We start from the raw sequence: 16,290 nt of genomic DNA on the forward strand, positions 1-16,290 counted from the left end.
CTGTGACAAGTGTGCAGACAATACGGCGAAAAACCTTTTAAAATGCGTGTTTTCTGAATGGAGATCGGCTAAACTAACGTTGTATATGCTCCGACCGTCCACACTCACAACAACGGCCGACAGACATAAATAAAGCAGCGACTGTATTCACCATGACACAGACAGTCTGTGGTTTGTTCTTGTTTAACTTTTGTCCAGTTTCTGAACAGATATGAGGAGCTGTGAGCGCGTTAACATTTACAATTCATTATTTCCAATGGAGTATTTTTAGACCATGTGTTTCTGCGTTGGGGAGGAGAGTAGAGCAGCTGTGTTGTGTTTGGAGGAGGGACTTCATCATTTAAAGAAGTAACACGTTCCTGGTTAGCTAGTAAGGAAAGACAGTCAGTTGTAAACCATCAGAGTCTCAGCATGAAAGTCTGTCACACTTTGATCTGCTTCTTCTTCCTCTTCTGTGAGTACATCATTTTCATGTCAGTATTTAATCATTTTCTTTTTAAGTATTTATTAAGTTAATGCAAGGCTCCAGCAGTACAAGTTATTCAAATATTCCAAAGTTAGGCTTTTTAGTATGCAACCAATGCCCTAAGCTTCAAAAGTATGCTTCACTTCCTCAAACTAATTGTACATCATCATTAAACTCAGTTATTATCATCTTACTGAATGAGTAAAGCTAGAAGTCATAACGACTGATTATTTTGTAAAATAATGTACATGCTTGTTTTTACTGCTAATGATTGTTTTCATAATCATTTAATCTGCAGAATATTTTCTTGATTAATTTATTAATCTTTTGATTTTTATTCTTACTATATATACACGCCGCTAAGGTTAACTTTGAGTTTTTATTATCTTATATATTTTTTAACATTTTAAACTTTGGGATAAATAACATATATCTATCTAATTGTTTAAGTGGTGTGGACATAAACAATGCAAGATGATGTACTATTAGGATTTGCGTTAATGTAACGCTTAAAGTTACAGATGGAGACTTCATGTAGTCTTTGTGTCTAAAGGATAAAGGTCTCAGACCAAACGGTCACATTAACCTGCAGTGCTGATGGTGATCTTCAGTCACAGGCTGTGGTTTAACTCTGAGGATCTGTGTTCATGTGAAACAGGAAGTGTTGTCATCAAACTGCAACATCCTACAGGAAGTACTGACCACTAATAATGATCGTTCATCTTTTGTTCATCTTTTGTTCAGCTCTGCAGGATGGAAGCACCGGTCTCGTCAGTGCCCAGGTCGCTATCTATTCAGGAATTGAAGGAGAAGATGTCACAGTTGAATGCTCCTTTCCTTCTTATAGAGACAGGAAGAAGGTCTTCTGTAAGGAAACATGTGATAAAGAAGACATTCTCATTGAAACAACCAATGCCTCAGCTCAGAGAGGCAGATACAGCATTGATGATAAAGATGGAGGTTTTTTTGTCACCATCACTCAGCTGACCAAGTCTGACTCAGGAGGGTACAGGTGTGGTGTGGGAATATCTTCGACACGGAATTCATACAAGGATATTGAAATCATTGTTGTTGATGGTGAGTTTCTACTAAAAACTGAATCTTCTTCCTTGTCTTAATAATAGTTGTACCTTTTCACCATTAATCTTAATTCTACATGTTTTCTGAGAGTAACTGATAAACCGAAACTGACACACGTATACAAGTGTTTTTTAATATTATTGTTTAGAACATTATTGATGAAGAATTTAACACCGGGGGCACGAGTATATTCACTGTTGTTTGTGTTCTTGTCTGAATGAAGTAGATCATATGGCCGCTCTGTGTTCTGTTAACAAGTAAGACAATTAGTAATAGATTGAGATCAATAGAAAATATTAACAACTGAACTGGTGGTTTGTGGCTGCGGTCGGGATTTAAAGGAATACTTTACCCCCAAATTACCATTTTCAGATCATGAATTTGATAACTGTGTCTAGCATGTACTTAACTGTATGCTCAGTACTTCCCTAAAACATGCATTCTGCTTAAACCTCACCGTTTAAAACACTTCTGCACAAAGAGACAAACTCCTCTTTTCTCAAAGACAGTTAATGCAGAAGTGTTTAGATAAGTCATGTTTTAGGGAAGTAATGAGCATATGAATTCCAGCTAACTCAGGGTAAATCATAATAACAAATTATACTTTCAAAATAAATGTCAACAGATCGCCTGCCTAAAGTTCACATATTTAATTACCAGTTAACCTTAATCGGATACCATTTATAATTAAAAATTACAAAGCCAATGATTTATTAAGGCGCTCAAATCTAATATAAATTCAAAATATAATGATATAAAATCCAACTGAAATAAAATAATAAAGAATTTCAGCCAAAAAGCCATTTCATTAAGTTGTTTGACTGGATCAGGTTTAAATATACAAAGTTATAGATATGAAACTACGATATGTAAACTACAAATAGTAACTATTGATTTTGAATTGTTTTCAACAGCAAAACTTGATGGTGGCCCTTCTGCGGAAAAAACAATCGATGCCAGAACAGGAGGGAATATTGTAGTTGAATGCTACTTTACTCGCGCTGTGGTCAACATGTACGTCTGCAAGGAGGAATGTAAAGGGGAAGACATTCTTGTTGAAACAACTGGTAACACACATTTGAAAGACAGATACAGCATCAGATATATTGAAGGAAATCCAACAGGAGGATTTGTGTTTGTGAGCATCAAACAGCTGACCCAGTCTGACTCAGGACGGTACAGGTGTGGTCTGGGCAGACCTAACTCACAAGATCCATACCAGATGTTTGTGCTCAACGTCACTGATGGTGAGTTTCTGCTTCATAATGAAAAAGTTTGTTCATGTCTCTGAAGACAGTTTTCAATTAAACTAAATTCAATAGCTTTATTAGTATGACCATAGTTACATACAGTATTTCCAAAGCTCTAGATGCAACATCTATACACAAATACATACATAAAAACTAACTGCTGCCTTTTTCACTGAAAGCTGCTAATATTTGAAAACCAATTTAAAAGAGTTCAGCTGACAGACAGACACAGAGGAGGATCTCATTCCTCTCATCAGGACTTCTTGCTTCTTTTTGTTCACAGCTCTGACCACTTCTACTCCTTCATCATCCGTCTCATCAGCCTCTACAGAAACATCAAACCAAAGTGAAAGCTCCCTGAAAAGAACTAAAGGTACATCCACACTGTGTTTAGTAGATACAGTTTAAACAACTTATGAGACATAACAGAGCATGGGAATGGTCATCACATTCTTCCATCATATTGTTCTATATCTTTTCTACAATCAGAACCTGTACATTTTAATTTGAATCTTTCAAAACACATCACAAAGTACATTTTAAAATGCTGAACCTTGAAATCAGGTTCCCGGCATGCTAAAGATTTACTCTATTTTTACAGTATATGGCAAATACTGTTGACCTGTTGTCTTTCCCTAAAGATAACCTGTCCCCCCCCCCTTGAAAAACAAAATGGATTATGGGTACTCTAAGTGTTAGATGTCATGGTTTACCCTTAACTCTTCAAACAACCACAGGTGTGATCCTGTATGTATCTCTGACTCTGGTCGTCCTGTTCATCGTGTCATCACTGTCTGTGCTGGTATTCTGCAGGAAGAGGATTTCTAAAGACAAGAGTGAGGAACCAGGTAACACACACACACACACACACACACACACACACACACACACACACACACACACACACACACACACACACACACACACACACACACACACACACACACTCACACACTCACACACTCACACACTCACACACTCACACACACACACACACACACACACGCACACACACACACTCTCACACACACACACACACACACACACACACTCACACACACACACACTCACACACTCACGCACGCGCACACACACACACTCACACACACACACACACACACAAACACACACACACACTCACACACACACACCCCCACACACACACACACACACTCACACACTCGCACACACACACACTCACACACACACACACACACACACACACACACACACACACACACACACACACACACACACACACACACACACACACACACACACACACACACACACACACACACACAGACAAAACATTTCTCACTAAAAGGTGTCAGTTTTCTCTTGACCTGTTAACTTTAAAAGCAGACGCACAATTCTAAAATAACTTTCTCACACAAAATGTCCATCACCCAACACCAGATTGGGTTTACGGATATTCATTTAGAGCATTAAGAAAAACCTATCTGCTGCTCAGTCTAAATGTTTTGTTATCACTGGTTCTTGTTGAGCGATAATCCTTCAGTTGTTGCTAGGAAACAGATGCTAGATTTATGCTTTGTCAGTTGCAACATCACGAACATAGAACATGTTAGTATCTATGCAACTACACAATACTACGATTTAAAAAAACAACAAGATACATTTAAATCTATTTCACACCTGACTGAAAATCAGTCTATCTACAAAACTTATGCCATTTATAAAAAATAAGCTTTTCACTACACACACAAATGGAGAGAGCTAAGAGGATAGCTTCCTCTATGTTGGAGACTCAGTGAAGTCTGATCAGAGGCTTTTTAAAAAAGTTAATATGCATTTTAGAAACATGCAGCCATAGCTTGTTCATTTAAACTTTATTTTATATACTTTTTCATTTTCTTTAGTAATTTAAATTTGGCAGGGTGGTTAAAATATACTGTATATTCTGTTGTTTACAAACTCAAAACACATCTATGTATCTTGTTTTACTCTGATCTTAATTATTGGCCTAAATATTGGTTCAAATGGGGAATGTGTGAAAAAGAGTATTTTTCTCAAAGTAGTGTTGTGTTTTTCAGAACCTCATGAGGAAACACAATGTGCTTCTGCACCAGAGGTGAGTTTGAGAAAATATAAGCATTCAGTTTTCTGTAGACCAAGGACGTGTACAAAGATCTGTGTGAGATCTCCTGGGGAAATCTCGTCAATTTACCCTTACGCCAAATAAACACAACCAAATTTAGCCAAAACCAATTGTTACTACCATGTTTTTGCTGCAGCTAGTTTACAGAATACAGTAAGGATAAACAAGTGATACAATATTGTCTGCAGTAATATAATACGTGTAAATATGAAAAAAAAACCTGAACAAACGCAACTTCTTTTTGTTTTGATGACATTACTTCAAAACAAGTCCAGCTGCTTGTGTTGCTCTGTTTTTAAAGACACATTTAATCAAGCAATGCTTTTCCCTCCAGGCCGAAGATGACCCGAGTCAACTCACCTACTCTGAGATCAAATTTGTCAGCGTCGGCTCGTCCCACGGCGGTTTCCACGGTGACGCTGAGTGTGTTATCTCCTCTGTTCCTCGGGTAGAAGCTAGCTCTGATGAGCCCTCTCTGTACTCTACTGTACTCTACTCTACAACCCCCAATAACTCTCACAGGCAGAGGAAGAAGCTGGTGTGAACTATGCAGCCGTGTAAATATTCTGAAACAGAGAGATGTTTGTGGGAATATGTACGATTATTTAACCATTTACTTATTTCAAACCTGCTTTGAATGAAATCATGTGATGATAAGTCCAGCTCTGCTCCAGTTCACAAACGTGCTGCTTCAACAGTTTGCTTCAGGTCAAAGCTGGCTGCACTTATTGTAAATCCCTTTGGATGAAAGCCTCAGCTAAATGATATTTAATGTAAAAAGCTCTTTTATGGCTTCAATTTATTTATTGAGTTGATTTTATTACAAGTTATAATATATGGTATTAAAGTTATTTTTGTAAGATAAACTGTTCTATTAAAGTTAGCAGATTAGCATTTGGTATTTTTGCTTCAAATTAGGGTTGACTATTTTCGTTAAAGACTTGATTTACAGACATGTTTAATTATAGCAGAATATAAATAAATAGATCTGAAACTATATTACTTCAACCAGGTGATGTGGTCAGTACGGGATACAAGAGGCCACTCGCACATAATCCTTATGACTTGTTTGTATTGTTTTATACTGTGTACATATATATTTGGATTTGTACCATTTGTATAGAGTTTTATTTTTTATATTGTATTTTATATTCGACCTCTTCCTGCTCTGTACTCTGGATATTTCCTCGGGATAAAAATAAAACTTTTCTGAAATGTGTTTGACAATAATGTGTATTTTTTGGCTTAAAACAAAGTACACTTTTCCTCAGACTTAACATTGAATAATTTAAATGTTAAAAGCAAAAGATATTATTTTGCTGCATTAAGTTGCAAAGTTTTGAAGTGAAACCATACGTGATCCACATGCAGGTGTTAGAGAGGAGAGTCAAGCTGAGAGTGTTTTATTTTAAGCAGGGACTCATTCGTTTAGAGAAGTGAAAACGTGTTGGTTTGCCGGTGAAGAAGAAAGAGAGACAGCGTTCAACCATCAGAGACTGGAACATGGACGTCTGCCACAGTTTGATCTTCTTCGTTCTCAGTGAGAACACTTTGTATTTCTCTATAACGTCCTCTTCCTTTCTGTATTTAATGTTAACTCCCCCAGCCGTGTGATCATCAGCTGTTTGTTTGTTTGTGTGTGGGTAAAGATGTGATCAGCCATGAGCAGGGGCGGACTGGGACTAAAAATCAGCACGGGGCTGAAGTCGAATAGTCCATTTAGCTTAGGAACCTTCCTAACGGAGTGAAATGACCCGGAAGTCCCTCAGTGGCAGCCATGATAAGTGCCGTTCAAATTCTCTAGATAGGAAAGGAGGTTTCAAACTTCCTTTATAACCTCCTTTAGCTTAGGAACCACTGCGCCTCCCTCACCGAAAGGAGAGGAGAAAATGCTGCCCCACAATGCCTTGCAGCCGCAGCATTTGCCGTCAGCCGTTCACGGAAACAACCGATTATAACTGAGAAATTATATCATGAAAGTTACGGTGCTTATTAAGCTTTTTAAAACGTATGTGGTAAGTTGCAAAAGTGCTTTGTTCTGAACGTTCATCAGTATTATAATCAAAAAGAGAAATATGAACGTTAGTTTTTACTGAAATAAAGTCAACATTTCACAGTCTTTACTGAGCTGTGTGGAGTTTGTTCAACTTTTAAAAGATGTTTGAATGGTGATGTACACAGTGATAGATGTTAAAGACTAACGTTTATAATAAATACATTTGTATTGATTTTAAGATCTTTTCATAGTTCATACAATCATACGTATTGGGATCATTTGTATTAATGTGGACCGGAGGGAGAGGGTGACGAGCACAAGTTTCACTTTCCTTTTTTATTTCAATTCCAACTTTGGTCATGAAGAATATGTTTCTCTGTTGTCCACGTTCATAAAGAATAAAACAACAGCATCAGAGCACGGTGCAGAGTCTCTAGATGAGTCCGTCGTTCTTATTAAACATCCATGTTGTAGTCCGCTGTATAGGAAACTGTAGTTTCCATAGTTTCCCGACAGCAGCAGACGCACACAATGACGTCCGCTGGCGCATCATAAACACGTCTGATAGTGAAAGTGCATTCGGATTCTCTAAAGTACCACAGTCTCTTCTCCTAAGTCCTTTTGAATTCTCCTATCGACTATCCCTTAACCCCGTGACGTTTCACTCAGAGGTCAAGGAATAGACGATAGGGTTAGACGTTAGGAGCTGATTTTTGGATTTTCCGACCGCAACCAGAGATTTTTGTCCAGAAGGATTGGCAAATGGACTTCATCTTCAAGTCAAGGTCAGACCGCAATTTTATTGAAAATGGGATCTTACTAAGAGAGAATTTAAATGATAAAATTACATTTTTTGGGTATCCTTTTGTTGAAGTCTGTTTAAAATTAATTGAAGCATCAGACAAAAAAAGCTTTTGAAAATAATGTTATATTTTGAATTAGGTCAAAATATAATATTTGTAAACCTGAAGAGTCAGAGCCAGTGCCTCACCAGCCATGAACCTCACTGCAGAAGCTTATATAGACATCTAAGTTTTTTGTGCCCCACCACTTTTGTAGGCTACATGTAAAAACGCCACTGCATACAGAGCATCAACTACTTCCTGAACAGTGTCCTTCACATGCTGATATACAAGAGAGGGAGTTACACAGTCACAAGATGGAGGAATAGAAAGCAGTATTCAATGTAGCACCATCCTTGGAGCATATGTGAGGGCAGGAAAGGAGTGAGCAGAGAGTAGAGTAGTTGTCGATTTTTGTTCTGTTTTCTGTGACTATCTGCCTCACCCTCTCAGACTTTCAGTTGCGCGCGCTCCTAAAGAGACGTCTTACCATGGAAACCAAACAATGGTGTAGCTGTATTAAAGTCCGAGTGGAAACAGTCCTGAGTAAATCTGATTTTGTCAGAGATCGGGAGAAATGCGGGAGAAATATGACCCCGGGAGGAAACCGGGAGAGGGCAATGAAATCGGGAGTCTCCTGCGAAAATCGGGAGGGTTGACAAGTATGGTTTAGTTCAGATTAGCCTCATGTCAGAAATGATCATGCTTGTCATATTTCAACACAACACACTCTCACTCCATAATCGTCCAGGAGCGACGTTTGGTCCGGGTCCCGTGGCGTGCAGTTGTGACGCTCCTAGGCTCCTTCAACTTCATAAAGGGACGCAAATAGCTTTCAACTGATTGCAATGTATTCCCATCTGCTGCGGGATTTGACGCTCATGGAAGCACGGCATTCGTTTGTGTCGGCTGCCCTTAATGGCAATGTGAGCATCCATTCCCATTGGATAACGGAGAATTGTACACCCGGAAGTAAGTATTCACCTTACTGTCGATTGATTTTATAGTGATATCTGCACTACTCATCGACTAAAAAACACCAGATTATCCTTGTTATTTACACAACATTGATTGGTTTAAATTGTGTGCAATGCTTTTGTATTTTTCCCCTTCGATTCGGAGAAACAAATGTTTTTTCGGAGTAAAGGATGGCAGAAGACACTACACTACCCAGAATCCCCAGCTATCGTTTAGGACTACACCATGTGCTCTGTTTGACAAACCCCGTGATTAATTCTCAAGCTCTGTGATTGGTTGACCTACAACTGCATTCCATTAGGCTTGTTTGAGACAAGCCAAGCGAGACCTGCGCAGACCTGCGCAGTTGCAATCAACTTCTTGCTAGTGCGTTGCATGATGGTTAGTCATTTTTTCCGACTTGCTCTGGAGGCTCGCCTACATGAGACGTTGAAATCTCGCGGGACAAAGACGCCCGCAGCCTTGAGAGCGAGGCGAGGCGCGGCGAGGCGGCGCAGTTCCTCTCCACTGGCTGCGGAAGCGAAATGCTTGATGGGAAACGACTCGCTGGTATCTCGAGCTGAGCGCTCATTGGTGGTGTTTACCCCGTGATGCTGGTGATGAAACTCTCCAATTGGCTCGGCAAAAGTTTGTTGTTTTGTGTCAGTTTTACGTCGCCCCTTCCATTAACATTTTTCATCATTGTTCCAAAATGTTTATCATCATGAAATGAATATCTATATATGTTATACTATACTTGCACTGCTTAACGTTTACATACTTTATATATCTTAGTATATTCATACACACTGTTCATACTGCTCACAGGCTGCTGTGTATATCTAGTGTATTCATACCCCTCACTGTTTATTCATCATTCAATTCATTCTATATTTTATTCTGTAGATTGTATACATTACTTTTCACTTTACTGCTTGTTGCACTCCTGGTTGGAAGCTAAACTGCATTTCGTTGTCTCAGTACCTGTAATATGTGCAATAACAATAAAGTTGAATCTAATCTTGAGCAGGAACAAATGTATTTACTTAGTACATATCTGACATTAACGATTAAACACATGTGTGCATTCTTTATAAATGCAAACCAAGTCAAGCCGACTCCGGAGGTGGCGGTATGCACCTTAAAGGTGTTTTGCAATCCGCCAAAAAACCGAGAGAAGAAGAAGAAGAAGGCGAAGAAGAACCCCCGGCTGCGATCGGCTATTCTCGTCTACTTTCGAGGCGGGCCGCAACGCGTCTCAAACAAGCCTATTAATTCCAATGGCTGTAATCTATGTCACGTGATCTTCAAATTTCTCCATGCAGAAAAAAAAAACACGGCCGAACTTCGTTTTATTCTCGGTGGAAAAGGCCTATTTTAAAGTTAGTTTGGCCATTAAAATGCGTTTTGATATCATTTGATGCGAGAAATATGAGTTGTTATTTCAGATTATGTGTGCAGTGGATGTACATGATCTTTAGTTTGCTAGTTATTACGAAGATTACTTCAGGAAATTGCGTCCATAGAACGTTTTCATTGTTACCAAGGTGGTTGCTAGGGACGCTGCTATCGATATTGTTTCTGTTATGTTGTGTAACTGTTTAATAGTGTTATCTTTATTTCTGCCCCCTTCCCCGTCAATGTATAGTGTTGGTCCACAGCGCAAACGTATTAGTTTAACAAAATCCGCATCTAAAATGTTGACATAGATACGTCATTTTCCCCTGTGCAATTCCAGTCTAACATCTCACATCACATCGTCATTAACAAATACCGGAAACAGACTGAAAACATTTTTTTTTTAAAACATATACTTTATTCCGAGTGTGCTTGCTTTTCTCTTTGAAAGTCATCACATAACGGCATTGTAATACACGGTTCGGCTGCATTAAATATTACATATCTGCCGTAGTTCTCTATTTATAGAGCCCTGATGAGAAGACTTCTAGACAAACATGAGGAACTGCCGCCAAAACTGAAAACGTGACGTGGATCATAAATATATCAGCAATTAAACAACATCTTACATTTATTTTCACACAATACGTCTCTTTGCAGGATCAACACTAATTCGGCTGACTTTTATATTTGATCCAATTGGTAGATAGGCTGTATTTACACCATAAGGGTGCACATCTGATATAAAGGGACCTAGTGGTTAAAGCATGTTATTGAATTTAATTATTTGTATTATTAGTGTTAAGTATTATTATTTGATGACGCCCTTAGTCTGTGTACTACGGTAGCAGTCGCACTGTTATTCTGTTCTTGTATGAAGGTACGTCCTAATGTGACGTCACTACGTTGACTGTTGTCAGTCTGTGAATAAACTTACCGGAGACATGCTGAAGAGAATACCGAGTCTGATTTACTTATTGTTCATACGCGATTCATGTGCACCCAAGCTTAACAGGTTATGGGCCCAGGCAGAGTTGGACACAAACCGACTTGGAGATAAGTGAGTTAGATTATCGGAAGAAGTGTTACGCGACGTATTACGCGTTAGCCAATTAAGCTAACAAGCTAGCTTAGCAAGTGAAGTATATTAGCAAGCTAGTAGCCCTCGCGGTAAAGTTGGCGCGCAAAAATGGCAAGCAGAGCAACAGGTCTCCTGGCACCGCAGCTCTTATTCAAAGGATGTGAAGATAAGTATGACCTTTGGGAAACAAGATTCCTAGGCTGCTTACATACTCTGAGGCTAAAAGAGACTATCTTACATGAGCCCACCGGTGCTGATCAAGAACAGCTAGATGCAGATAGAAGGAAGAATGCTGATTGCTATGCTGAGCTAATAAGGCTGATAGATGATAAGAGCCTGTCGCTAATAAGACATGAGGCCGCAGATGACGGCAGGAAGGCACTGAAAATACTGAAAGAACATTATTCAGGGAAAAGCAAGCCGAGGATAATAAACTTATACACGTCGTTAACGAGGCTGCACATGGCAGACAACGAGAGTGTTACCGACTACATGATAAGGGCAGAGAACGTGATTACAGCCCTGAGAGATGCAGGCGAGACCATGAGTGATGGACTGACCATAGCCATGATACTAAATGGGTTACCAGACTCCTTCAAGCCATTCGCCGTCCATGTAACACAGAACGAAGATAACGTTACGTTCACAGACTTTAGAAGAAGATTAAGGGTCTATGAAGAGTCGGAGAAAATGAACACAGCAGAATCCACAGATAATGTGATGAAAACATGTGCAAGGCAAGGCCGAGGCACCAAGACGCACGCTAGCAACAGAAGAGATGAAGATGCCAATGTGACGTGCTACAAGTGTGGAATAAAAGGACACATATCAAGAAAATGTTTTCGAAAAGTGTGGTGCGGTTACTGCAAAAGGAATACACACGATGAATCACTCTGTAAGAAAAAGGGGGGAGAAGATGGTGCCAGAAAAGTCGCAGAGGAACAGAATGGCGACCAAGACCATCTCTTCAAGGCCAAGCACACAAAGAGCGGGAAACCACCAGACAACGTGAAGATGAAAGGCATCATGGTGGACGCAGGAGCGACATCCCACATCGTGAACGACATCGGAAAGTTTAAAAGCTTCGACGATTCATTCCAGCCCGAGTCTCATTCAGTGGAGTTAGCTGACGGGACCAAGTGCAATGGAACAGCACAGAGAAGAGGAACGGCGGTGATATGTCTATTAGACGACGCCGGACGACAACACAGAGCACAGCTACGGGATGCACTGTACATGCCCTCATACCCACATGACATCTTTTCGGTGGCAAGAGCAACAAACGGAGGGGCGACAATCACCTTCAAGAAAGGGGACAGTCACATGGTTACCAAAGACGGCAGCAGGTTTGACATCCATGAAAGTGTAAATTTGTATTACTTACCAACTGTTGAGGGGAATGTTGACCAATGTAAAGGGTGTCACGACATGCAAACTTGGCATGAAATTTTGGGTCATTGCAATTACGAAGATGTACAAAATTTACAAGGTGTAGTGAAAGGCATGGAGATAAGAGGAAGTGCAGTCAAACCAGCTCAGTTGTGTGAAGTGTGTACACAGGGCAAGTTCACCCAAACGAGAAATAGGGAGCCAGACAAAAAGGCTAAGATGCCCTTAGAACTAGTCCACACAGACTTAGCTGGTCCCATGTCAACACCAAGCATAGAAGGGCACAGATATACACAGTCTTTTACAGACGACTACTCTGGTACTATTTTTGTGTATTTTCTAAGGTCCAAGAGTGATACAGTGCAGGCCACAGAAAGGTTCTTAGCAGACATAGCACCTTACGGAGAAGTTAAGTGTATCCGTTCAGATAACGGCACTGAGTTTACAAGCCGAGACTTCCAGGCACTGTTAACCAAAAATAGGATTAGACACGAGACGTCTGCACCCTATTCACCCCACCAAAATGGTACAGCAGAGAGAGGTTGGCGAACTCTCTATGATATGGGCAGATGCTTACTGATAGAAAGCAAGTTACCAAATAAACTATGGAACTACGCCATACAGACAGCAGCTTATGTAAGGAACAGGTGTTACAGTAGGCGCACAAAGAAAACGCCATACGAGCTGTTCACAGGCAAAGAACCAAATATATCCAAACTTCAGAAATTTGGGTCAGTGTGTTTTGCTTACAAAGAAGAGAAGGGAAAGCTCGACCCTAGGTGTGAGCAAGGTGTTTTCATAGGCTATGATAAAAATAGCCCAGCTTACCTGGTGTATTATCCAGACACAGAGAGGGTCCAAAAGCACAGATTGGTAAAATTCACAACAAAGGGGGATAAAGAAAAGGAAACACAAACACCAGAGTCATACAATGAATATGGTGATAGTGATGTACATCCCAGGGTCAAGGACAGCGATGAAAATGTTGTTGATGAATGTGATGTGGGAAATGTGCCAGGTCAAGATACTCAAAGTGGTGCTTCTGGGACTTTACCTGAACAGACTGAACGTACACAGCCGGGTAAAGTCACCGAGACTCCAAACAGAAAAAACCCACCCAGAACCAGGAGGAGACCAGCTCACCTACAGGAGTTTGAGACTGACGATACGGAGGACAAACTGCAAACATGCATGGATTTTTGTTACAGAGCAGTATGCGACATTCCTCAAACCTTCCAGGACGCCATAGCGTCACCCAAATCAAGGCAGTGGAAAAATGCCATGAACGAGGAGATGAGATCACTGGAGGAGAACGAGACCTTCAACCTCACCCAATTGCCACCAGGCAAACGGGCAGTGGGGGGTAGATGGGTCTACGCACTCAAGAGTGACATTGATGGGTCAGACAAGTACAAGGCGCGATTTGTAGCTAAAGGCTACAGTCAGAAACCAGGAATCGACTATGATGAGACATTCTCACCCACAGCTGATATGACAAGTGTAAGAGTACTCATGCAAAAGGCAGCACAGGAGAACTTAATCTTACACCAAATGGATGTTAAAACAGCCTATTTACATGCACCCATTGATTGTGAAATATATATGACACAACCAGAAGGTTATGAGAAACAGTCAAAAACAGGTGAAGAGTTAGTATGCAAGTTGCACAAATCTCTCTATGGTTTAAAGTAGTCAGGCAGAAACTGGAATGCTATGTTACATACATGTTTGACTGAAAATGGTTTTGTACAAAACCCCGCTGATCACTGTGTGTATACAAGAGAAAAGCACAGCGAAAAGGTAATCCTAATAATATGGGTTGACGATCTCATTATAGCAGCCAGCAACGAGGGTGTATTGGAAAGTGTAAAGGGGATGCTCACTGAAAGGTTCAAAATGAAAAACCTGGGAAAGTTGAAATATTTCTTAGGTATAGATTTTGAGCAAACAGAAGGTCAAGTCAAAATGTCTCAAAAGAGATATGTGAGCAAAATACTGGAGAGATTTGAAATGCAGGATTGCAAGTCCAGAGACACACCATGTGAGCCAAAACTAGAATACACAGCAGACGCTGAAAACATTAAAGAGCCAAGAAAGTACAGGGAGGCAGTAGGAAGTTTAATCTACTTGTCCACATGCACTCGACCAGATATACGTTTTGTGGTCAGTAAACTATCTCAGCACTTTGCTGAACCAACTGAAGAGCACTGGAACACAGTAAAACATGTGTTCAGATACCTTAAAGGTACAGCAGAACAGGGGTTATGCTTTAAGAGAAATGACACAGATAGACTAGGTCTGAGAGTGTACAGTGATGCTGACTGGGCATCAGACGTAACAGACAGACGTAGTACATCAGGATATTGTGCCAGTCTCAGTGAAGGAAGCTCCTTGATCTCATGGAAGGCAAGGAAACAACCTACGGTTGCACTATCTACCTGCGAGGCAGAGTACATGGCCTTAGCATCAGCCATACAGGAATACATCTACTTAGAACAATTACTCAGAGGTATAGACAAATACAAATATGCACAAACAAAGGTGTACGAAGACAACCAAGGTACTATAGCACTAGCCAGAAACCCAGTAAACAGGCAAAGGTGCAAGCACATTGATATTAAGTACCATTTCATAAGGGAGACTGTAAATAGTGGAAAGGTAATTTTGGAATACTGTCCTACTGAGCAAATGATCGCTGATGTGATGACAAAACCAGCCACCAAAATAAAGCTAAAGAGGTTTGCTCAGGATATGTTTGGCACCTAGAAGGGCAAAGAGTTAACATAGTTAAGGTAAAAGAAAAAGAAGCCTTATTTTGTTTTGTTCTCAGGTAACCCAGTAAGCTAAGAGCGAGTGGGGGTGTTAAGTATTATTATTTGATGACGCCCTTAGTCTGTGTACTACGGTAGCAGTCGCACTGTTATTCTGTTCTTGTATGAAGGTACGTCCTAATGTGACGTCACTACGTTGACTGTTGTCAGTCTGTGAATAAACTTACCGGAGACATGCTGAAGAGAATACCGAGTCTGATTTACTTATTGTTCATACGCGATTCATGTGCACCCAAGCTTAACAATTAGATATTAATAGGATCCCTATTAAGTATATTCATTACTCGTGATTCCCGTTCAAATCCAGTTTTGGACAGTCTGCCGTGGTTCCATCCCATTTCAAGTGCTGTTCGACGCTCGGCGTAACCCTCGGAGCACACTCTCCAAATCACAGAGCTTGAGGACTATCACGGCGTTTGTCAAGCGAAGCGGAGAGAATACTTACTTCCGGGTCTAATATTCTCTAAAGCAAATGAGCTGCTCCGACCCTCGATCCTGACGGACGCCAACTTGTGTTTATTAATCAAACAAATAAATAATCACAAGGATAATTACGTGTTGTTGTTGTTGAGTAAATGGAGAATTGCACAGGGGAAAATAACGTATCTATGCCACAATTTTAGATGCGGATTTTGTTTGTTGTTTATTAATCAAAAAAATAAATAAACACAAGGATAATTACGTGTTGTTGTTGAGTAAATGGAGAATTGCACAGGGGAAAATAACGTATCTATGCCACAATTTTAGATGCGGATTTTGTTAAAATAATACGTTTGCGCTGTGGACCAACGCTTTAAATTGACGGGGAAGGGGGTAGCAATAAAGATGACACCATTAAACAGTTACACAACATAACAGAAATAATATCGATAGCAGCG

The 16,290-nt window shown here is 40.2% G+C and overlaps 1 protein-coding gene across 2 annotated transcripts; it reads left to right on the forward strand.

The window, feature by feature from the left end:
- The first annotated feature begins 381 nt into the window (after window positions 1–381).
- On the forward strand, window positions 382–6,137 carry LOC307035463 (polymeric immunoglobulin receptor-like). 2 transcript variants are annotated; one of them, XM_079674774.1, is made up of 7 exons: window positions 382–454; window positions 1,211–1,543; window positions 2,461–2,793; window positions 3,080–3,169; window positions 3,534–3,644; window positions 4,854–4,891; window positions 5,253–6,137. In XM_079674774.1, the coding sequence occupies exons 1-7, from the start codon at window positions 412–414 to the stop codon at window positions 5,460–5,462; spliced, it is 1,158 nt and encodes a 385-aa protein (XP_079530900.1). In that variant the 5' UTR covers window positions 382–411; the 3' UTR covers window positions 5,463–6,137. The 2 variants fall into 2 exon arrangements, with proteins under 2 accessions (XP_079530900.1, XP_079530901.1); XM_079674775.1 differs by having other exon boundaries at window positions 3,119–3,169.
- Window positions 6,138–16,290: the final 10,153 nt, after the last annotated feature.

This window comes from Notothenia rossii (assembly GCF_949606895.1).
Source record: "Notothenia rossii genome assembly, chromosome: 4".
Taxonomy (NCBI): domain Eukaryota; kingdom Metazoa; phylum Chordata; class Actinopteri; order Perciformes; family Nototheniidae; genus Notothenia; species Notothenia rossii.